Source organism: Phyllostomus discolor, chromosome 7 (assembly GCF_004126475.2).
Source record: "Phyllostomus discolor isolate MPI-MPIP mPhyDis1 chromosome 7, mPhyDis1.pri.v3, whole genome shotgun sequence".
In the NCBI taxonomy this organism is placed as follows: Eukaryota; Metazoa; Chordata; class Mammalia; order Chiroptera; family Phyllostomidae; genus Phyllostomus; species Phyllostomus discolor.
The window spans coordinates 67,421,165-67,446,738 of record NC_040909.2 but is presented as its reverse complement, the minus strand read 5'-3'; the positions used below and the strand labels follow the sequence as shown (position 1 = coordinate 67,446,738).

Sequence of the window (25,574 nt, the reverse complement as noted above, 5' to 3'; positions counted from 1 at the left end):
TGAAATTGAAAGTCTGCTGCTGCAAAGTTCTGTTCAAGGTATTGGGGATTCAACACTAAATAAAATAGAAGTCCCTGCTCTGTTGAAGCTTACTTTCTAATGTTAACTGTGTTAAAATTTAGTGGCAGTGCCCTGATGAGAGTGGCTCAGTTGGTTGGGTATTGTCCAGTAAAGCAAAAGGTTGCTGGTTTGATTCCAGTTCAGGGCACATGCCTGGGTTGTGGGTTTGGTCCCTGGTTGGGGCACATGCAAGAGGCAACCAGTGGATGTTTCTCTCCTTCTCTTTCTCCCTCCCTTCCCCTCTCTCTAAAACTAAATAAATAAAATCTTTTTTAAAAATTCAGTGGCAGCAGTTTTGGCATTTGAGATGCCATTTAGCTCATGATCCTTTTGTCTTATTTAAAAGCCAGGTGAAAAATGATGACAGCACATCTAGTGTTTTCATGAAATCAATATAATATGTTCTCATGTTTTAGGACCATAAAGGTAAGAGTGAAACTGAAAGTTTTGTATTTTACAGTTCAAAGGAAGTGGTAGTACTATAAATTGAGTAATTTGCCTTATAGTAGTTAATAAATTTCAGGAAATGTCATGAAGTTTGGAACACCTTGGAAACTGTTTTTGTGAAAGGTTTCTTTTGTTGGCTTTGGTTGAGATTAAAATTAGGTTCATTTAACAACCAAGAGGAAGTAATTAGAGTGAACAAAACTGTAGTTCTTGATGGCTTTTTTTCCAAGTGGTTTTGTTGCCTTATTTTTGAAGTAGTGCTATGATATTTTAGTTTTCAGTCTGGCCTTTCTTCAGTTCTTTAAGGTGAAAAAATTTAAGTTAGTATTAGATAATTCCTTAACCAAAATACACACACACACACACACACACACACACACACACTGACATAAGAAATAAAGGAGTTTGAAAACTAAAATATAATTTCCAATGATATTATGAAAGTTTGAATTAGAAGAACATTATCTAATTAAAGTTTTGATGCATGTAAATATTAATTTATTTTGATTTGCTTCTTTTTGTTTATTGTACCTACTTGTGTTTCATAATACCTTTTTTTGTAACCACAATTAATTAGCTTTAACAGTACAGTATAAGGCTTACTCATGATTCTTAGGGAAAAGATAACAAGCTTTGGACCTAATAGTACTGATGTAATTTTATTCAGTGAAGAAATATTAAGAATATCTTAAAAAAAACAAGTAAAAATCTAAACTGCTATAAATATATTATGTCTCAGTGTCTGAATTTGTCAGTTTAAAAAATCAGATATATTTTCTTAAGGATGATTTTTTTTTAAATTTCTTTAGGTAAAAGTGCAGTTTTAAAGTGTCTACTGGATATTCACAAAATTTTTCAGGAAAGTGACCCAGCCTACATTCTAAATGATCTCTACATCTCAGACTACTGTGTATGGATTCAGAAAGCCAAGTAAGTTTTGAGTTGCTTGTTAATTTTAAATGTTCTCAGTTCTGGAATCCCTGTTTACCCAGGACGAAGAAAATGAAATAACTTGGGGATAAGTTTTAATGAAAGAGAAGCCCCATATGGCTACCAGCCACCTGAAGAAGTAACTGGATCAACATGGGTAGCTTGATGAATTTGCTTAGAGAAAAGGTACAGATGTTGAAAAGTTAATTTTACTTAAAAAAGGCATTGGTGCAGCTTAGAAAATAAATGTTAGAACAGGCAGTTACAAGTATGTAGTGCCATACTGTAGACTGTATAGTACGTCTTACAGTGCAGGGTAAGTGTGCATGTGTGTGCATGGTACCCGTGTAAACATCTCAGGACACAAACCTAATCAGTTCTGATCACAGAGTTGTGTATTCATTGGCTAACCACTGGCTTACAGAATCCATTATTCCCAGTATTAAAAAAAACACAACCTTCAGAGCCTGGTAACATGATTTTTGGTGACATATCTAAGGGTCTAAACACTCACAAATGGGCTCCTTGCACTTGGTATGTAAATTTTTAAAAAGGGTTATCATTGCCTCAGCCAAAGAACTATATTAGGTTTGAAAATACAGTGCATTTTCGTTTTGTGAAGGGATTCTATAAACCTGATTCTTATCACATCTGCCCAAAGTTTCATTTCAAGTACAAAGAAACTGTTAATTGAGAACACAAAAAGAGAGCTCTTGATTGGAATGAGTCTTAGGTGCTATGGAAAACTGGCACAATATCATTCATGACTTAGAAGAAAAGTGATCATGCTTGTTTTACTATTACTGTGATTGGTCAATTAATACTTTAGTATGACTTTAATGCCTGGTTCAAGTGAGTCATTATATAGAACTTATTTCTGATTTCTGTTCATGGAGAAGCAGTTACATTGCAGAGTGAAATAAGAAAAAATCTTGAAACTATACTTGTAAAGAAAATGCTTAGGGACTGCTCAAGATAACGCCTAATAATATTCAGCAGGTGGTGTCAGCATTTGTGCTGGAAATTTAGATTTTTTCCATATGGGAAATTACATTTCCAACCCCTGAGGTCATGATGATATGTCATCACTTCATTAAATCCTTCAGCTAATGGAGCTTATCAAGTACTCTGCTGCCATTTCCTGTTGTTTTCATAATAAAAATTAAGTTCAAATAATCTATATGGGTTTAGATCTTTCTCTTTGAGGGTGAGGATTTTATAAATATGTAATGAACATTGAGATTTGTGCTAGGATCCCATTTCTGTAAGTTGCATTTCTTATTAACAAGAGAGATTATATCTCATTAAGAAAGAAGGTGCCCTCAGGTTGATATGGGGAATATTAAACTTTCTTTTAAACATTTATTTTTCTCTTTAGATTTAAGTTGCAGGAAATTAAATGAAATTCTTAGGTTCTAATGATTGTTATAACATTTTTTAAAGGAATAATATAGTGAGAAGTGAGTTAGGAAAGAGTTTAGTAGGAACTCTTCAGATTACCTTGGGAAAATTTTTTCAGTTTTACCGATTTGAACATAATTTTCCTGTCTTTAAATAACAGGCTGTGTTGTTTTCACTTTGTTATGTTTTTATGTATTTTCACTCTAGTCTAACCCAGCTGTTATTTCTCCCCCTTAAAATAGGATATTTGTTCATTTACCTAATGTTTGTTAAATTTCCTATCTTCATTCTCAGTTTTTCAAGCACAATATAATTGAGCTTTACAGTATCGTTGCTGTGAACTTTCTTGACTCTGAATTAATTATACTGCAATGAATGTCTATGATTTTCATAACTTATTCTTTCTCACCTTTCATCTCCTGGTTTATTTCTTTCCCATATAGTTTATCAGTGAAAGCTAGTACCTTCTTTTTATGTTCTAAGATAATTCTGTATTTTCCTTAGTCTCTATTTGTTCTTGATTAAAATAATAAAGACTGTAAAATTTTATTTGAAATACTACACAAGTGCTAAGCTCTGACTAGCACAAAGAACAGCATTCCATTTTTATAGTCAGGATTTACTTTGGCAAAACTTAATTGGAATGTAGATAGAGTCATTCTTATATTGCATTAATGAAGTTAGAGCAATAGTTATATAAGTTTTGCTTTAGTACTACTAGGTTATTTTTCTTTGTGTTATCTGTATATTTTTCAGCATATTTGCAGATCTTCAAAACTGACACTTCTATATGTTTATTCTAAGTTACACACTTTGCAAATTATTTTTCTGAAATGGAATGCTCCCTGCTATTATTTACTCTAAGCTTCATTGGAAGTCTTAAGTGGGGTGGCAACTGCAGCAAATGATTTGCTTGAGGTCGTATGGCTTATTATAAGAGATAAGTCTGTGATAGCCTCAGGTTTTCCTGGTCTGGATTGAGTAATTTTCCAGATATGCCATCTACACAACCAGTTGTATTTAGGCATGGTATATGGGGGAAAAAGGAAAAAAGTCCTCCCTTAAGAGAGGTTTTCCTAGAGGAAGAGGAATTAAAGATTCATTTATCTTCCTCCTGGATACTCCCATAGCACTTGGTGTAGAGGTCATTTGGGCACACCTCACACCTGCCTCATATTGTAGGTGCATATTTCTTTGTGCATATCTCTTTCCCCTTCTAAAACTGTAAATGCTGTGTGAATGAGCACCTGGGCCCATCACAGTAAATTTTAGTTGAATTGAATGATACCTAAGAGAGCCAATTGAGGGAGTATTTCTCATTGTTTAAAAAGAGAAATTGTAGCATATTAAATAGTGTGAATTGGCTCCAACTTATTTTTTAAATTTTTACTTTCATTCAGTAGAAGATTTCACCCTTTCTCTGATTTTTTTGCTAGTGGGCTGCACTTGTCAGTAGCAGTGATAGTTCTGACATTCTGAAAGTTTGCCAGTTTACATCCTTTTATATAAACTGGGATGAAAAATCATGAACTATGAAATATATTCCATCTCTACGTCTTATTGGCCATAAGACTTTTTAGCAAGTCACTTCATCACTTCAACTCATGCAGCCAATATTCGTATTCTAATATTCCTAGTTATTTTACAGTGCATTTTTAAGCCAGTGGAAATAATTACCTAAAATATTTTGTGACTTGTTTTATACTTATAATATCCTATAAATTATTTTCTTTTCTCATAGCATAATGTTTTTTAAAAATAGCTCATTTGTTCCTCATTATAAATGGACTATATACCTCCTCAAGAAAATTTAATAGTATATGATTTTAACGCATGGTGTATTTTGAAATGACAAGGGATCAAATAGGGTATTTTGTTTTGGCTACATAGAAAATTTCTTTTTTTGTTGAATTTTTTTAATATTTTAGTCATTGTTCAAGTACAGTTTTCTGCCTTTTATTACCATTCCAGCCCACCCATCAAAAAATTTTTTTAAAGGTTTTTTTTAAATTTCTTTTTTATTTATTTTTTAGGGAGGGAAGGGCGGGGAGAGAGAGAGAGAGAAAGAGACATTAATGTGCGGTTGCTGGGGGTTATGGCCTGCAACCCAGGAATGTACCCTGGCTGGGAATCGAACCTGGGACACTCAAAAAATTTTTTAAACAAAATTAAAATCTAAAATCCTGACTGTGTTCAGTGCAAGTCTTAGCTTGTGAAAGTTTTTAAATCATGTTTGTTTTTATCTCATTCTAGTATAGCTTTTTAAGGTAGGTACTTGTAGGGAGGAATATGTTTGAAAAGCTGAAACTTTTTAAATTGAACTAATAAATAGTTTACTCTGCTTAACTCTCTTGGTACATTGATTTTTGCACTGCTTTTTAGCATACTTTCTCCCCACTAAATGAAATCTTACTTTGTGACTGTTTGGACACTAATATGGAAACTCTCTAGAGGGAAATAGCTTCATTACCAAAGAGTTTTATCATGTCTGGTAAATCTAAGACCACAGCTTTCTCAAATGTAAACAAACATAAGCCATTTCATTGCTGAAATCTTAACATTTTAGAAAACTTGGGACCTTATTACTGCTTCGTAATGCTTCTGTTGCTTCTTCTACATGCTTTGGGAGAGGATAGGGTTATGCTCCTGAGAAAAGCATAGGTCTCTTCCTTTTGGCTGTCTCTTCTTGGTTTATCTGATAAAAGTTCTGGGAGTAAGAATAACTCAGATTCAGAAATAAAACTTTAACATTGACTATGAAAGTGGGATTACTTGTTTTTTCAACCACTGATTATTGAAACCTGCAATATGCTAGGTACTGAGTGAGACAGGTGATGGGGTTACTATGGTGAATGAGAGGCGTCTTGAAGTTGACTTCTACGGGGAATATAGATGTAAGGAGAGTATGATGCTGTGGCCTGACAGCACCTATAGTGGGGAAGTATAGGTGCTGTGGAACCATCCAGGAGGCCATGCAAATACTCTTAGAGAATAAGAAACAACTTCTGGAAGGAAGAGTTGAAGCTAAGAGCCAAAAAGTCAGTAAGAATTGGTCAGATGCTGATGGGCAATCAGAGGTGAAGAGTATTTCAGACAACAGGGACAGAAGAATATGCCCGTTTAAAGAATTTTAACACTCAGGATGAATGGCTCATAGTATAGGAATGGGAGGAAGGAAATGAGGCCAGAGATTGCATGTAGAGTGTTGACCACAGAAAAATATGTTTGAACTTTGTCCTGGGAGAGTGTGAGGCAACTAAAGAATTTAAGCTATGGAGTATCTCTGTGAGCGACATAATGAGATACAGATTCTGGGAAGATCTATTAGGTCACATTGTGGGGAATGAATTGGAATGGGGCAGAGATAAGACTCAAGACTGAAAGGGTAGTTCGGAGACCTGGTGATCCAGACAAAAGGCAGGTAACCTGAGGTAGGGTAGTTAGAGTGGGAAGGATACTAGTGGTCAGATTTGAGAAGCAGATGAGATAGGATTTAGTCATTGATTAGATGTGCAGGGTTGGGGGAGTAAGGTGAAGGAGGAGTCAAAGGTGAGATCCAGATTTTGACCTGGCCAGTTAACTGGGCTGTTGGAGGTACATTTACTAAAATTAAATAATATTGGAGAGAGTTAGTTTGGAAGAGAAGTAAGAATGGAGTTCAATTGTTGGGAGCTGTCCTGCCTGGCTTCAGGGACTATAGCCTCATTAATGGACAAAAGGGTCACATGGCCAGGGCTGAGTAAAAAGGCCTTGGGAACATGAGCCACTAAGAACATTTCCTCCTGGCAGGAGCGCAGCCCCTGCCTCCCTCACTTCCCCCTGCTTGTCCCTGGGCAGATGGCTGGTTAGCTAATGATGGATAAGATCCCTCAAGAGGGCAGGGGCAACCTAAGACAGGCACAGTCATGATGGGCCATCAGGGAAGGACTTAGGGGTCTTCAGAGAAGGGGCAGAAAGATCCTCAGCCTTTGGCTTTGTCATAGCCTGAGTCCTCAGTCTTTCTGTAAAAGCCTCCTAGTCTCTTGGCTGCTTTGCTCTCCCTGCCTGACTCAGCCTGGGAACTATGCCAGAGGTAGCTGGGACCTTGTACTGGAACAGACCACTTCCCCAGGGGGAATCTGGACAGAGGAAGAATATACATTGTTTACTTTGAGACTTGCTCTGCCCTGTTGCTATGAAACAGACACTTGAGCTAAAGCCAACCCTGACCAGAGACAATCCCTTTGTTTCTTCAACTATTATCTGCAAATGGTGATCTGTAAATGATGTCAGTTTCTCATAACTATAGCTTTTTGGACACTGGTTGATGAACTTTATGTGCATACTATGTGTCTTGTGTGAGCTGAACTCAATAAAAACACAGGAAAGGAGATGTTCAGGGCCCTTCTCCTTTGAGAGATTGGTCACCTTTCCTGCCCAAGCAGATCATGTCTTGGTAGATTTATTCTCATCCACAATGGCCGAGGGGAGCTCTGCAGGTGGAGCACCCACCTCCACCCGACATTCAATCTTAGAAATGTCAATTTGAGGTCTCTAACTAATATCCATAGAGAAATAGTTAGGAACATTTGGGTCACAGCTGGAAAAGATATATGGAAAAGAGTTTGAATAAAGAAGGCATATGAATTAATACCAAAACATAAAAATGGTATCTGGTTGCATAGAACTGTTACACATCTGACTATAATAATAACTGGGAGTATGTATGCATTCCAGGCTGAGGAAATAACTTCATGCCAAGGAGTAGACAAGTGAAACATGTAAGAACATGGCAAGCAGATGTCCTGGTTGGTTGTAACTATGGTGTATTAGAAGAATGAGAGTGAGGCTTTTTGCATTTGGATCACATTTTCATGTCTCCTTGTAGTGTCCCTTTATTATTAAATAAGAGAGTCTACAGTTATCCTAGAGTCATAATGTTTTAGTAATAGGGCCAGATATGAAATCCTTATTTCTTCATTCTGTGTGCTGGATACTACCTGTATTCTTGACTTAGAAATCAGTTGGTTATATAAGATAAACCCACTCAGATTTTTATAGTAAAAATGGAGACTTTATTAGGAGACTACAGGTCATCTTCTTGAGTCCCAGATGCTGGTGGTACAGCTGGGCCCCATTAGCTCAAGTCATGAAGTGTGGAAGTCACATACTCTGGTGACATGTTGTCTTTTATGTTGCTTCTTTCTGCAAGTTACTGCCCATCTTATTCCTTGAGGCAAATGGAAAATGGTATCCCACAACCCTCAGTTTACATATCCCTAGTTTCAGGAGAGATGGGCTTGATTCTCCTGTTTGTATTTCTAAGGGAGAAAGAAAGTGGTAGGCCCAGCATGGGTCAGTGTCTTTGCCTGGCCCAGTTGCATTGGTCATAGTGAGCCTCAGATTGGGGATTCCCTCAAAGTGGTATACACATTGCCCCAGGGCCCATTCTGTCACTAGTGAGTGGCATTTCTCAGAAAAGGGCGCATGTGGATCATGCAGACACCTTACCAGATGTAATTCCATGACACTCTTCTGAGCCATAGCTGAGGGAGAATATTGATACCAACCATTGCCCATGTATTGGTATTCATAATTAAAATATAGTACTGAAGGTAATTTCTGGGGTCTTAAATTCAGCATAAAGTGATAATTAGGCACTTTAGGTGGTTTTACCTTTGTATGGAAAGTTACTTCTCTGACAAATGATAAAATGTGGTTTTACATTAGCTGCTAATGATTAGTGTATAGAAATTTCAAGAAGCAATTACGCATAATTCCAAGCATGTTAAACCTCCTTTGAATTGAAATCATTCTTGGTAAGGTGCTTTTTCTGACATGCCAGGTTGCTCTTTAGTTATACTCTTTACTCTTAATTTAATTCACAGGTTCATTCTAGATGGGAGGGGGGTTTTATCGCCATAAAAAAAAAGGGTGAGTACTTGTCAGTATTCACTCATTGGATCCCTCAGTAGCTTCATGTAGACAAGGTTTACTTGGCTCTGCATTAGACTTCCTCAAAATATGTGCCAGTAAGTCTTAGGGCTATGAATGTCCCTACATATTTCAGATGAAAATAAGAATTTGAAGATATGAATACTTCCTGTAACTGTGCCTATTGAGAAAACTAGCAAAAGAATTATATATCTGAATGTTAAGGTTTTGTTGAGTTTTTTTTTTCATTGACCTTTTTGCTTGGGGTTTTTTGTGGGGGGGGTCTTATAATTTCTATCCTACTTTTTTCTTAAAGTAAACTTGGTATTTTAGAATAGTTTTAGACTTAGCAAAAAATGTGAAGATGATATGGAGAGTCCTCTGATACCCCAGACTCAGTCTCCCCTATTCCTAACATCTTGCATTTGTGTGTACATTTGTCACACAATTCATGAACCATTATCGATACATTATTAACTGAAATCCATAACTTATTTAGGTTTCCTGGTTTTTTACCTAATGTTCTTTTCCTAATCCAGGGTCCATGTTTTGTTTTGTTTTTCCTAAAAACTAGAACTCAAATGTCCAGTTTCTTGCACGTTTGAATTATCCAAGAGCTGAAATGCTGTTGGGAAGGTAGTGAAATATTATTGGGATATTAAGATACCTGAAAAGCTTAATACATACATGCTAGTCATCATGAACCCAAGCCTTGAAAAAAAATAAGTTTGACATATTGGAGAATTTAGAAATTTGGAGATGTAACTAATTAATTATTTTTACTTCTACATATACTTTGGGCAACATGATTATAATATAGTAATAAAAGTACAGGTTTAGAAAAATAAAGTAGGCAAGGCTTTATATCGTTATATTAATTTTTTGAGGTATGGGAGGTTAGAGGAGACAGTGTAAATAGGAGCTGTTGTGTAAAAAAAAAAATGAAGAGGTAAATGTACAGCCAGCTCCCAAACTGCAAAGTGCCTGCATGTATCAGTACACAGAGGCTTGTGTGGGGTCAGGCCCATGTTAGAGCTGTAGCTGGGTGGTTTTCTTCCTGTCTTTGTTTTGGTCCCAGGTACTTGGTTTCGGACTTCTTAAATCCTTGGTTTTGGCTTGCTGGAACTACAGTTTTTACAATGTATAATTAGCTACTGTGTGAGCAAATTGGTGTTTTCCTTTCCTTCCTCCTCTTTATACATTTTTGCATTTCCAAGGTCTTTGGAGGATTCTCTCTGTAGAAGTCCCACTAGATCAAGTGAGTTCTGGGTGGGTTGGTTTAGTAAGGTTTTATAAACCAGTATTCTCTAACTTAGCATAAAATTTTGCCTTCTTATTCAGAGGAGGCTTATATTGATAAATGTGGCACATGTGTGGTTATCATGTGTAGAAAGTTCTCTGAGGAGAGCTTTATCATGATTATCCTTTGAATAGAGTAGCAAGAAAGCATTTTAAAAACACTGAGAGCTTTAAGTACAATTTTCTTTTTCTTCTACCTATTAAAACACAGTCCTTGTTATAACAGTCCAGAAAGGAGTTGTTGCCTTAATGTAAGGAGTGTGAGGTCCCTAAAGAAATAAAGGACTGGAGCGTGGGGCCAATACAGAGGTGTAGGTAGACACACTGTGCCTCTTTGCACAACCAAAATAAGGTCAGCAACAATTTAGAAACAAAATAACAACCAGAACTGACAGAAAATTAAACTGTATGGAAGCATGACAACCAATGAATTAAAATAGACACATTCATCTAGACCGTTACAAGGGGCGGAGTCGGGAGACTGGGCAGAGAGTGGTTGCAGCAAAAAAAGTGATGGCTTGTGGACCCAGGGCTTGCAAGACAGCAGCGGGCAGACTCCAGATGCAGGGTGGCAGCAGGCAGACCCAGGGAGGCAGCAATTGTGGAGCGGGGCACGGGGCACAAGGCAGCTGGCTGACCAGGCGGCCCCACATTCGTACACAGATAAACCAGGCAAAACTGGGGAGCAAGACAGACCAAGCAATCCAGGGTCCCAGCACTGGGAAATAGAGCCTCAGGGCACTGATTGAAAACACCTGTGGGGATTGAGGTGCAGGGAGAGACTCCCAGGCTCACAGGAGAGTTCACTGGAGAAACCCACAGGGTCCTAGAACATACACAATCTACACACAAGGGAATCAGCACCAGAACAGCCCAGTTTGCTTGGGGGAAGTGGCTGAAGGGACTAAAATCTGACAGAGAGTGGAGCAAGCGCCATTGTTCCCTCTCAGATACCGCCCCCACATACAGTGTCACAACCCAGTGACTGGGTTGCTCCGGCCAGGTGAACACCTAAGGCTCTGCCTTGCATACTTAACAGGCGCGTCAAGACAAAAAAAAAAAAAAAAAAAGGCCCAAAAGAAAGAACAAATCAAAGCTCTAGAACAAATTCAACTAAACGATGAAGAGAAAACCAACCTATCAGATGCACAGTTCAAAGCACTGGTGATCAGAATGCTCACAAAATTGGTTGAATTTGGTCGCAAATAAGATGAAAAAATGAAGGCTACAATAAGTGAAATGAAGGAAAATGCATAGGGAACCAATAGTGATGGGAAGAAAACTGGGACTCAAATCAATGTAGTGGATCAGAAAGAAGAAAGAAACAAGCAAACAGAAAAGAAGGAAGAAACAAGAATTCAAAAAAATGAGGAGAGCCCTGGCTGGTGTGGCTCAGTGGATTGAGTGCCAGCCTGCAAACCAAAGGGTTGCTGGTTGGATTCCCAGTCAGGGCACATGCCTGGGTCGTGGGCCAGGTCCCCAGGAGGGGGCACTCGAGAGGCAACCACACATTGATGTTTCTCTCTCTCTCTTTCTCCTTCCCTTACCCTCTCTCTAAAAATAAATGGATAAAAAAATCTTTTAAAAAATGAGGAGAGGCTTGGGAACCTCCAGGACATCTTTAAATGTTCCAACATCCGAATTATAGTGGTACCAAAAGGGGAAGAGGAAGAGCAACAAGTGGAAAAGTTACTTGAACAAATAATAAAGGAGAAATTCCCCAATTTGGCAAAGGAAATAGACTTCCAGGAAATCCAGGAAGCTCAGAGATTCCCAAAGAAGTTGGACCCAAGGAGGAACACACCCAGGCACATCATAATTACATTAACCAAGGTAAAAATGAAGGAGAGAATTCTAGAAGCAGCAAGAGATAAGGAAACAGTTACCTACAAAGGAGTTCCCATCAGACTGTCAGCTGATTTCTCAAAGGAGACCTTGCAGGCAAGAAGGGGCTGGAAAGAAGTATTTGAAGTCATGAAAGGCAAGGACCTATATCCAAGATTGCTCTATCCAGCAAAGCTTTCATTTAGAACGGAAGGGCAGATAAAGTGCTTCTCAGATAAGGTCAAGTGAAAGGAGTTCATCATCACCAAGCCCTTATTATATGAAATGCTAAAGGGACTTATCTAAGGAAAAGAAGATCAAAAACATATACAGTAAAATGATAGCAAACTCATAATTATTAACAACCACACCTAAAACAAAAACAAAAACAAACTAAGCAAACAACTAGAACAGGAACAGCACCATAGAAATGGAGATGACATGGAGGGTTAGCAACAGGGGAGTGGGAGGAGGAGAGAGGGGGAAAAGGTACAGAGAATACGTAGTGTAAATTGTAGGTAGAAAATAGACGGGGAGGGCAAGAATAGTATGGGAAATGTAGAAGCTAAAGAACTTATGACACATGGACTTGAACTAAATCGGGGGAGTGTGGGTGGGAGAGGGTGTGCAGGTTGGATGGGAATGAAGGGGGGGAAATGGGACAACTGCAATAGCATAATCAATAAAATATATTTTAAAAAAGAAAAGAAATAGAGGACTGATTACATTCCCAACATTCTGTGAAGGTGATGAGATTGATTTTGGCTATTTGAGTTACCCTGTTGCCTGCTCTGACTACTCTCCTGCATAAATAGGAGCTGGAAAATAATAAATAGAGCCATAGAGCATACTGTGCCTGAGGTGGAGGATGATGTTGGGAAAGGGCCTTCTTGAGGTACAATTCCAGATTAGTCCTTTATTAGTTAAATATGTTGCAAACATTTCCTCCTAGTTTGCAGTTTATCTTGCAGTCTCTTCTAGTGTCTTCAGAAACAGTTGTTTTTAATTTTGATGTTGTGGAATGTATTAATATGTTTTTTATGGGTGTGCTTTTTGTTTCTCATTTAAGAAAGATTTTTGATTCGGATGTCATAAAGATAGTCTCATACTGTATCTTCTAATTTTTTTCTTTTGTGTTAAGCATGTACATTCTTTAGTCCACCTGGAACTGATTTTTGTATTTCATGAAGTAGGGGAACCAGTTTTACTTTTTCCCATATGTATAACCTTATCCCAGCTGCATTTATTAAATAGTCCATCCTTTCCTCATGAGTCTTGCTGTGCTCACCCTGTCATACATCAACTTTACATATATGCGTGGAACTGTTTCTGGGTTGTCTATTCAGTTCCACTGATTTACTTGTCTACCGTGTACCAATACCATAGTTTCTTAATTACTATAGCTTTTTTATCTTAGTTCCATGACAAACATTCTGATTATAATTACTTTGAATCTATTAGTCAATTTGGGGAGACTAAAGCATTTATCTTCTTTCCATTAACAAGGTATGACTCTATTTAAGTTTTCTTTAATATCTTCCAATAAAAATGTATAATATTTTCCATAAAAAGTGTCTACATTTTTCTTAGATTTATTGCTTTGTATTTTGTGTTACTATTGTAAATAGTATTTTCTTAAAAATCTATTTTCAAACTGCATGTTTAAGGTACCTAAAAATACAATTAATTTTTATATTGATTTTTTTAATCGAGCTACCTCTAAAACTCTATATGAATTCATGGGCAGATTTTCTCCAGTTTTCTGAATAAGCAGTTGCAGTGTAAATAATAAAAGTTTGGTATTTTTCTTTTTAACCCTTATTTCTATTTCCTTCTTCTTTACTCTTCTTTATTTTACTGTACTGACTAGACCTTCTGATACAAAGGTGAATACATACGGTGGTAATGTACTTCTGTATCTTATTCTTTATGTTTAGAAAACACTTTCAAAAGTTAACCATTAAATATAATGTTTCCTAGTCTTTTCTAGATGGTCTTTATCAAATTAAGAAAGCTTTTCATTAGCTTGGTTTACAGAAGAGTTTTGATACCAAACGATCTTGAATTTATCTTTTTCAACTTTTTTTTATTGTTCTTCAAGTATACCTGTCTCCACATTCCCCCCACCACTCTCCCGCACCCAGCCATTGCCACCTCCCACCCCTGATCCCACACCCCTCCGTTTTGTCCACGTGTCCATTATAGATGTTCCTGAAAACCCTTTCCTTGTTTCTTCCCATTATATCCTCCCACCTCCTCTCTGGTTACTGTCAAAATTGTTCTTAATTTCATTGTCTCTAGTTATATTTTGCTCGCTTGTTTGTTTTGTTGATTAGGATCCACATAAAGGTGAGATCATATGGTATTTGTCTCTCATCGCCTGGCTTATTTCACTTAGCATAATGCTCTCCAGTTCCATCCATGCTGTTGCAAAGGGTAGGAGCTCCTTCTTTCTTTCTGCTTTATAGAATTTCGTTGTATAAATGTACCATAGTTTTTTGATCCATTCATTTACTGATGGGCACTTAGGTTGCTTCCAGCACTTGGCTATTGTAAATTGTGCTGCTATGAACATTTGGGTGCATAGGTTCTTTTGGATTGCTGTTTCAGGGTTCTTACAATATAATCCCAGCAGTGGAATTGCCAGGTCAAAACACAGTTCCATTTTTAGTTTTCTGTGGAAATTCCATACTATTCTCCATTGTGGTTACACCAGTCTGCAATCCCACTAACAGTACACTAGGGTTCCCTTTTTCCACAACCTTTCCAACATTTGTTGTTTGTTGCTTTGTTTATGATGGTCATTCTCAATGGTGTAAAGTGGTATCTCATTGTGGTTTTAATTTTCATCTCTCTGATAGCTAGAGATAGTGAGCATCTTTTGATATGTCTCTGGACCCTCTGTATGTCCTCTTTGGAGAAGTGTCTGTTAAGGTCTTTCTCCCCTTGTTTAATTTGGTTGTTTGTCTTCCTAGAGTGGAGTCATGTGAGTTCTTTATATATTTTGGAGATCAAACCCTTGCCTGAGGTATCATTGGCAAATATGTTTTCCTATATGGTTGGTTCTCTTTTCATTTTAATGCTGTTTTCTTTAGTCTTGCAAAAGCTTCTTATTTTGATGAGATACCATTTGCATATTCTTTCCTTTGTGTGCCTTGCTGGAGGAGACACATCGGTGAAAATATTGCTGTGTGGAATATCTGAGATTTTCCTGCCTTTGTTCACCTCAGAGACTTTTATGGTACCATGAGTTATATTTAACTCTTTTATCAACCTTGCATTTATTTTTCTGTATGGTATAAGTTGGAAATCAAGTTTCCTTTTTTTTTTTTTTGCATGTTGCTGCCTAGATCTCCCAACACCATTTGTTGAAGAGGCTACTTTTACTTCATTTTATGCATCTGCCTCCTTTGTTGAATATTAATGGACCATAGAAATTTGGGTTCATTTCTGTCTCTCTGTTCTTTTCCATTGGTCTGTATGTCTTTTCTTATGTCGACACCAGACTTTTTTGATTACCATGGCCTTGTAATATAGTTTGATGTCAGATATTATAATCCCTCCTCCTTTGTTTTTCTTGCTCAACATTGCTTCTGCTATTCGGGGTCATTTATGGTTCCATATAAATTTTTGAAATGTTTGCTATATACCTGTGAAATATGTCAAGGGACCTTTAATAGGGATTGCATTGAATGTATAAGTTGCTTTGGGTGGTAGTATGGACATTCTGATTATGTTAATTCTTCCAATCTGTGAACATGGTTCATGCTTCCATTTGTTTGTGTGTTCCTTAGTCTGTTTCTTCAGTGTTGTATAGTTTTCTGAGTACAGGTTTTTACTTCCTTGGTTAGGTTTATTCCTAGGTACTTTATTTTTCTTGTTGCTATAGCAAATGGGAATTTTTTTTCCTGATTTCTGTTTCTGATATTTCATTGTTGGTGTACAAAAATGCCTTTGAAATCTGAGTATTGACTTTATATCCCACTGTTTTGCCAAATTCACTTATTAGTTCAAGCAGGTTTTGGTGGAGTCTAGGATTTTCTGTGTATACTATCATGTCATGTGCAAAAATGACAGCCTTGCTCTCTCTTTTCCAGTTTGGATGCCTTTTATTTCTTTTTCTTGTCTGGTTGCTGTGGCTAGGACTTCTAATACTATGTTGAATGCAAGTGGTAAAAGCAGATATCCTTGTCTTGTTCCTGATCTTAGTGGAGAAAGTTTAGGTTTTGCTGTTATTGGCTGTAGGTCTCTATTAAATGGCCTTTATTGTGTTGAAGAATGCTCTCTCCACTCCCAGTTTGCTCAGTGTTTTATCATAAGTGGGTGCTGTCCCTTATCAAATACTTTTTCCTCATCTATTGATAGGATCATGTGATTTTTGTCTTATTTTTTTATGTGATGTATTACATTTATTGGTTTGCAAATATTGTATCTTTGTTGCATCCCAGGGGTCAATCCCACTTGATCATGGTGTATGATCTTTTTAATATATTGCTGTATGTGGTCTGCCAATATTTCATTGAGGATCTTAGCATCTATATTCATCAGTGATAGTGGCCTGTGGCTTTCTTTGTTGTGACTTTATCTGATTTTGTAATTAGATTGAGGCTGGTTTCATGAAAAGAATTTGGGAATCTTCCATCTTCATGGATTTTTTGGAATAGTCTAAGAAGGAGAGGAGTTACCTCCCTCTGAAATGTTTTAGGATTCTCCTGTGAAACCATCTGGTCCAGGGCTTTTGTGTGCCAGTAGTTTTTTGATTATTGCTTTAATTTCATCAGCTGTTATGGGTCTGTTCAGGCTTTCTGCTTCTTCTTCATTAAGTTTTGGAACATTATTTTTTCTAGAAATTTGTCCATTTCACTTAGGTTTCCAAATTTCTTGGCACATAGTTCTTCATAGTAATTTCTTACAATCCTTTGTATATCTGTGGTATCAGTTGTAATCTCTCCTCTTTCATGTCTAATTGTGTTTATTTGGGTCCTCTCTCTTTTTTTCTTGAGGGGTCTGCTTAAATTCTTGTTGATTTTGTTTATCTTTTCAAACAACTAGCTCCAGGATTTATTGATCCTTACAATTGTGCTTTTAGTCTCTGTGTCATTTAATTGTGGTCTAATCTTGGTTATTTCCTTCCTTCTACTTGCTCTGGGCTGTCTTTGTTGTTGTTCTTCGAGTTCTTGTAGGTGTAGGGTTAGGTTGTTTATTTGAAATGTTTCTATTTTTTTTTAATTAGGCCTGAGTTGCTGTGAACTTCTCTCTCAGGATTGCCTTCACAGTGTCCCATAAGTTTTGGATTGTTTTCAGTTCATTTTCAATTGCTTCCAGAAAGTTTTTGATTTCTCCCTTGATCTCATTCTTAACCCATTCATTGTTTAATAGCATGGTATTCAATCTCCATGAATTTGAGTGTTTTTCTTGAGGTGGGTTTCTAGTTTTAGTCCCTGTGGTTGGAGAAAGTGTGTGATATGATTTCAGTTTTCTTGAATTTGTTGAGGCTTGTTTTGTGTCCTATCATGTGGTCTATCTTTGAAAATGTTCCATATGCATTTGAAAACAATGTGTATTTTTGCTTCTTTGGGATGAAAGGTTCTGTGTGTATATCAGTTAAGTCCTTTTCATGTAGGGCATTGTTCAATGCTGTAATATCTTTGTTGATATTTTGTTTGGAAGATCTATCCATTTTTGATAGTGGGGTATTAAAATCCTCTGCTATAATTGTGTTGCTGTCAATATCTTTATGAAAGTCCTCTATATTTTCCTTATATATTTTTTAGTGCTCCTATTGTGGGTGCATATATGTTTATAATGTTTATGTCTTCTTGATGGATTCTTACATTGAGTATTATGAAGTGTCCTTTTGGATCTCTTTCTTTGTCCCTTGTTATAAAGTATGTTTTGTTTGATAGGAGTATTGCTACCCCTGCTCTATTTTTCCTGTTGATTTGCTTGGAATATTTTTTCCAGCCCTTCACTTTGAGTCTGTGTACATCTTTTGTTCTGAGGTGCATCTCTTGTAGGCAGCATATGTGTGGGTCTTGATTTCTTATCCATTAAACTACTCTATGTCTTTTGATTGGAGCACTTAATCCATTTACTTTTAACATTATTATTGATAGGTGGTTATTCATTGCCATTTTACTTCCTTTGTACCTACGTTCTTTTCTGTGTCACTCTTTTTCTGTCTTTTGTCAAAGCATTCCTGTAGCATATCTTGCAGTGCTTATTTGGTGGAGGTGTATTCTCTGAGCCTTCCTTTGGGCAACTCCTGATTTCACCTTCCATTTTAATTGAGAGCCTTGATGGACAGAGTAGTCTTGGTTGCAAGCCTTCAGTTTTCATTACTTGTTATTTCTTGCGATGACCTTCTGTCTTCTAGCATTTCCATTGAGAAGTCACCTGTCAGGTTATTAGGCCTCCCTTGTATGTTACTTCCTGTGTCTCCCTTGTTGCCTTCAAGATTCTTCTTTGTCTTTGAATTTTGCCATTCTTAATAATGATGTGTCTTGCTGTGGGCCTCTTGTATCTTCCTTTTGGTTGGGACCCTCTCTTCTTCCTGGATTTGTGTGAGTTTTTCTCATCAAATTAGGAATGTTTTCTATCACTACTTTTTCAAACAGGTTTTCTATCCCTTGCCCTTCTTCTTCTCCTTCTGGTAACCCTACTATATGAATGTTATTATGTTTCATGTTATCCTGCAGTTTCCTTAACCCTTCTTTATTATTTCTGAGTCTTTTTTTCCTTTTCTTGCCCTTTCAGAGTTTTTTCCTTCTTTGTCCTTTAGCTCGCTGATTAGTTCCTATGCTTCATCTAGCCTGCTTTTGATTCCTTCTACTGTGTTCTTCAATTCAGAAATTGTATTCTTCATTTCCTGTTGGCCCTTGATGATAGTTTCTGTTTCCTTTTTCATGTTCTTATACTTTGAAGTGAGATCATCGTAATTTCCCTGTAGTTTTTTTGTAATTCTTAGTGAGCTCATTAAGCTTCCTTATAACCATTGCTTTGAACTCAATATCTGATGGTTGACTTTCCTCTGCTTTGTTTAGCATTTTTTCTGGGGCTTCCTCCTTTCTGTTTGTTTGTGGTTTGTTTCTTTTTCTTCCCATTATTTATGGGGTCTTCCTGTTTGCTTCTACTTCTTAAATTGATCTGTTCTGACTCCCTGAGTTTGTGGTGTGAACTTCTGTTGTAGACCTGTGAGACTCAGTGGTGTAATCTACTTGATCTCCTGAATTTACTGCCCTTGCAATGTTGTTTGTATTGGCTCTCTGAATATATTTGGGTTTTGCTTGTTTTGGATCATTCTTTGGTGGGTCCTTCCCTCCAGCTGGTTGACTGAGGGTCAGTCACTCTGCTCCCACATCTTGTATGCTGTTGTGCAGGTGCTGCCTGAAGAAAACCAGAAAGCTCTGGGAACAAATCCACATCCACAAAAATATCTGCCCCCCTCCCTGCAATCTCAGTATCAATAGTAAATTAGCCAGTATTAATAATGGTGTAAAGAGATTAAGACTAATATAAAAGGAGAGAAACTATAGTATAAATTCTAGTTAATTTAATGTGCACAACTTTATGGGCAAGAAATGAATGTTAAAAAGGTATATAGGAAAGAAAATATCACTATTTATGGATAAGACCACAATGGATTTCATCTTGGTAGGTTTTGGTATTTATCATGGTTCTTTTTCTTTCTGGATCTACCTCTGGTGGTGTCTGATGTGGGTACCATCTGACCTTAGGCAGCCTCCTCTGAAACTTCCAGAGATCCGCTGTGTATAATTGTCTCTTTCAGTTGTTAGTTAGTCACTTTGCACTCAGCAGTCAGGCTTATGCCCTCCTAGGGTGGGGCAGAATTCCTCCTGGGCTTGGGGCTATTGTTTCCCCTCAGGCTGCTACTTCTCAGAGGGGAGTGGTCTGCCTGAGCATATTGACTGCAGCTGTTTGAGGGATGACTGTGCACTGGGATTCCTGTGGCTACTCTCTCTGCTCTCTTCCTAAAGCTTCCATCCCCAGTCTCTGCTCAAGTGTCTCCAGACCCCTCTGCTCGTGATTTTGCCAGAACCCCCGATAAGTGATAGCTAATGAAAATTTGTGTGTTAGCCCTTTAAACAGCTCTTGTATCTCCAGTGGTCCATCTCCAGCAGAAAGCAACCCTGCCGCTGTTGTTATCTGTGTACTTTTTAGGCTGTGGTGTTCTAGGCTGGAGATCCCAGCTTTGTGTTTTGACCCCATTCTTTTCAGGGTGTTGTAACCAGCCACTTAATTTTTTCCCCAGAATTGCCAACTGTGGATGCACAGCCAGCCCTCTCAGTTCTCCACCACACTCCTTACCACACAGGTTGTGCTGAAGCTAGTTCTTCTGTCTCTCCAAGTTTGTAAAGCTTCTCTCTCACTATTGTTCAATTGTTTGTTCTGGGTAATTTCTCCACAATTTAGTTGTAATTCCAGATTGTTCCTGGGAGGAGATTTGTGTGGCTTCCACTCACTCCTCCTCCATCTTGTTTCCTCTCTCTTTATTTTTCTATTTGCCTCCCCACCTCCACAGCATGGCTTCTCTTCCCTTCCTCCCCCGTCATTGAATTTAATTGCATATTCATATTCATCTTTTGAGATAATCTTAAGGGTTTTCTCCTTTAATCTGTTAATGTAATGAATGGCATTTATAAAGTTCTAAGTTATACTTTGCATTCCTGTGGTAAACCTCCTGATTATGATTTAAATATGATGCTGAATTTGGTTTGGGGTGTGTGTGTGTGTGCCACATGCTCCAAGAAGGAGAAATACAGAGATACAAGAAAGAAGGGAAGGAGGAAGGGACTGAAGAGAGTGAGGCTGGCTATGATTTTGTAGTCTTGTGCTGTTTTTGTCCAAATTTTTATCAAGATATGCCAGACTGATAAAATGAGCATGGGATGTTTAGGGGGAAAGGGGTGTTGCCTTTTCTATTCTCTGAAATAGTTTATGTAAAATTGAATTGAATTCATCAGTAAAGTTTACCAGAAAGGCCATCTTGACTTTTTTCTCTGTGAGAAGATTTTTAAACATTCATTCAATTTTTTTCAATTGTTATAGTACTATTCTAATTGCCTGTTTCTGCTTGAATCAGTTTTGGTAGGTTATGTTTCACTAGAAGTTTGTCTGTTTTGTCTTAAATTTTTAAAACTTCCTGGCATAAAGTTGTTTTTATTTTCTCATATGTGTTTTCTGCACAGCACATACCTTATTTTGTATTCCTTTTATGTGTGCTTTCTCTTTTCGTTTCTTATTTTTATTGTAATATGTTTGTTAATGATGTCTAACTTCATTGCATTTCTATCAAAAATTTAATTCATTGAAATTAGTTTTATATCTAGCATGTTAAAACTTGAAAATAATGTGTATTCTCCAATTGTTAGCTGCTGTATTGTGTGTTTTTCCATTGGCTGAAACTTGTCAGTTGGGCTGTTTATGTTTTTTATATACCTACTGATTTGGCTGTTTCATTATTCACTTTTTAGATTCAGAGGTGTGTGAGAACCTACATTGTTGGTGATCTTGTCATTTTCTTCCTGTGGACCGGTAGTCAATTTTTACTTTATATTTTGAGCAATGTTATTTGGTGTTATTAGTTTATAAGTGTTATAGTTCCCTCACAAATTAGTGTTTATTATATGGTGACCTTCTTTTCTTTATCACTAATAATGCTTATTTGTCTTACAGTCTATTTTGTCTGATATTGATATAGAGATGCTAGCATCCTTTTGGTTATATTTGCCTGGCATATCTGCTTTCTACCCTTGGAGGAGTTAAATTTTGTGAGCATTGCTTCTATAAACTTGGTGACTGCTTTCAAATTCAAAGCAACTACAAAATCTTTTTTATATGTGGAAAATATGCCATAAACATACAATATAAAGCTATGATGAATGAGTAATTGGGAGCTAGTTATTTAGATGTTTTGTGGGGGTTGGTTTTGTTGTTTAGGCAGGTTGACATGTCTAGGTTCCCTGATTGAAGTGTCTGTCCTTGACTCCCCACTCCACACTGAATCAATCACCAGACCTTTAACTCTTCCTGAATAACATTTTTTATTGAAGTTTCTGTTTTGGTTTCACTACTTTTCTTTTAATTTGGTCTTACTAGCTTTCCTGTACTTTCTCATTTCCTGCCAAAATGTCCTCTCTGTTTTCTTTGCCACCAGAATCGCCGTCTCCCTCCTCTTGTTTTTCTACAACAGTACAAGTCTGATCATTCTAAAAAGTCATGTTGATCATGGGTGTCCTGCTCAAAAATCTTGATGATTTCTCCTTGCCAACAGGATGAAAGCCTAATTATCTGAACTGGGTTCAAAAGCCTCTGCACCCTTCCTCATCTTTTATGCTTATCCCTGCTCCCGCTGATTTGACACTCTTCATCTCTCTTGCTAAACAGATATATTTACCATTTCCCATATTTGTGATAAACCTTAACCTTTCATTCCCTCTGTGCATTTTGTTTTCACTCCCAGAAATGTTATATTTTGCCTGTAGCTTTCTCTAACCCAACAAAGTCATTTCTCCATTATAAACCTTAAAGCTAATACTGGCATCAGTTTTCTCAGTGATGATCATCTGTAAAGTCAGTCATGGAACTGAAACATCCAGCAAAGTCTTTATTTTGTGGCTTATTCCCTGTGCATTGTCAGCACTGTCTGATTGCTTATCCTTGTTATGAAGGACTCCAGTGCCTGGAAACCAGTTAATGAATGAGGGTTCCTATTCTACTCCGAATCACCTTAGATTGTTTACAAGTTCTCCTTTAAATTGGATTCAAGTCTCCTTTTTAATCATATTAAATCTAATTTTGAGTTCACATAGATGACTCTCTCTTCAAATATCTAGAGAATTGCTGTTATATTCCTTCTGAGGCTTCCAAACCAACCTGTTCTGCCTTTAAATTATTCTTGTAGGTTCAAAATTTCCCATTCTTTGCATTCCTCCTGGTCTCTTTTTAGGCAAACTGTACTTTGTCAGTGTCTTCAATCTACCCTCCCTCCTTTCTTTCTAAAATGGTCAGTGACCATTTTATAGTATCCTTCAGGTTAAATATAATGCTCCAGGTTTGGCCAGAAAGAGAGGGGCTGTTGTTTTCTGGGTTGGTTTTATTTTTTGTTTTGGGGGGGTTTTTTTGGTAAACATTGCTATGTTTGTGTAGTCTAGGAGCTCATCTCCTTATCATTGGAAACCTCAACATTCTTCTTAGTCTTAGTTTGCCATTAGCCCTTGAGATCTTTGTCTCAGTCATTGTTGTTTAATTAATTTCTCTTCTGTATTAGCCATTGAAGAACTTTGTGTTTGTCCCTGTTCACTTTCACCTTACTGGAATTGGTTTACCCTATTCAGCTGTCTTAATCTGTTGGGAACTGGACTATATCATCCAAGCTATTTCCTGATCTTTTCATCTTTGTGATGCTGTTTGTAAAGCTGGCTCCTGCAATCAGTCAGAAATCATTTTTGGAGTACTTTCTGTATGTCAAACACAAGGTAAGGCATGGGGAATTGAAGAGGAGTTATATAAGGCTTTTGCCCTTAAGGAATGAGAATGAAATTCTATGTTTTCACCAGACGTAGTGAATAAAATGTTGAATGAGGAAATCTTATGTCAGAACTTGGTACTCCTCCACTAGATAACCTTCCTTCAGGTTGGAATCTTTCTCACCTGTAAGTCAAATGTGAGTCCAGTGAACTTTATAATCATGTACCCCATTTTCTGTATTTTGCCCATAATAAACCACAGAAGAGTAGCATGTGTCTTCTTAAAACCCAGGCACAGTCTTTGCACAGGGCTCCCAGACTCAGGCCAAATCCCATAGGAAAAGCATCAGTTTTTATGATCCCACGCCAGCTCCTTGGGATTACCATTTCATCTCTTAACTGCCTATAATTCATGGGTTTTGACTTTATGGTCAGTTGTTTCATCACTTTCTTTCCATGCCTTTTTGGAAGTTAAGCAAGATATATTTGCCTCTTATCTTCTATGTGGATGTTGGAGGCTAGAAACATTGTTCTCTTCCCTCTCCAATTATTTTTTTTCTGTGATAAGCAAAATGCCTGTTCTCTTAGTATCAATCTAGGTCAGTTTTTGCCTTCCATAATAATAGCTATAATTTTATGGTAGTTTTGGGGCATTTTTCTCTTTTCCTCATTATTCTCAATTTAACAAACTGGCAGCCCTTGGTCAAACTGACAGAGAAGCAAACTTCTTCTTGGGCTTTCTAAGATATAGTATAGCTGAAGCCAGTAGCTGATTATTCTGCCATCTTGAACCATTGTTCACAGAGTCAGATCCTACTTTCAATTTGAGAAAGCTGAAGTCAGAAAGTTGTCCCTTGCCATTAGAAGTGTAGAGACACCATAGAGTGTCATGGTTAAGAGTCTGGGAGCTGACAAATCATTTACTAAACTCACTGCTTTAGCTTTTTGCGAAATGGGATGACTCAGAAAGGTGAGATAAAGCTAACACACAGTATGTTGAGAGCATGTCAGCATAGAGTAACTAGTCACTAAATGGTTTGCAGACAGCAAAGCTCCAGTGATGCAATGCTTGCTTAACAATAACATTGTCTGAATTAGGCACTCAGACCATAACAATAATAGTTTGCTGCATGTCAGGCATCATGCTAAAGTACTTTACATTAATCATCTATCTCTCTTAAGCTCACTGGCTCCATATGAATTTGGGTTATGTCCCTGTTTTATTAAAGCCTCAGGTTACAAATATGGAAACTCAGAGATAAGTGACCTAAGCCTGTTTCTCTTTAGAGCCTGACCTCTTAACTTCCTTGCTGTGGTCAGTCAGTCCCCTGCAATTTTCCACATCATGTTATACCACAGAACCCCCTACCATTACCACCATTAACACTGCATGCTCTGTTAATGAAGTTCCAGCATAGTTTCTATTATTGAGCATTTAGTCTAGGTGGTGAGATAAGATATGCGGATGGCAGAATTAGAATTAGTGGTTCACTGTGGAGTGAACCCCTGCCTCAAGCCAATAATTCAGAGAAGGGGGTGGAGTCGTCTATAAGGCCTACTGCAGTTATTGTTTTGACCTGGAAGCTAAAGATGGGTGGAAAAGGACCAGACATAGAAAGAAAGGACAGGAGATATGGGGGGAAAGGAACAGCTTGGGGTGGAAGGAGTAAGAAACTGGTCACACTGGTGAAGCAGGTTTGTGTTGGAGCATAAAGACTGTGTTAGAGAATTGGGGAAATGGAACTGAGGCTACAGAATGTAAAAGTTGCAAGCTAGTGGCCCTTGGATCACATTTGGCTCTCACGAGTTTTTAAAAACTTTGAGTTGGTTGTCAGCACTTAAATTTGGAAGATTTTATGTAAAAAAACTGGATTTACAGCTGCCTTTGAAGTAAGGAAAGTTCTAGCAGTTTCTGGGACCACATCCCCATATGGTAACAATTGACCAGCTGTCTCCATAATGCAGGACAAGTGCCTTCCACCCTTTCACAGATATCCCCTCCCTCATCCCTCCATTAGATTCAGTCTGCATGGCTTGTAAGGGCAGCAAAGTTTGTGACCTCAGCCTAATAGGTAAGAATATCTTGGACTTTCTTCCTGCCAGACTGCTCCATGGGAGCAGGAGCCATCCTTTGTTTGTGGGCTGTTTTGCACTAGCAAAATGCTCAGCAAGTATTGGGCCCTTGATAAATGTGGCACCTGGTGGCACCAT

General features: G+C 37.6%; 1 protein-coding gene across 1 annotated transcript in view; it reads left to right on the top strand.

Moving 5' to 3' along the window:
- Positions 1-25,574, top strand: part of SHQ1 (SHQ1, H/ACA ribonucleoprotein assembly factor) — a 150,349-nt gene that overhangs the window by 105,010 nt on the left and 19,765 nt on the right. Inside the window, 1 exon segment of the mRNA XM_028517872.2 lies at positions 1,317-1,437. Coding sequence (XP_028373673.2) covers positions 1,317-1,437 — 121 coding nt within the window.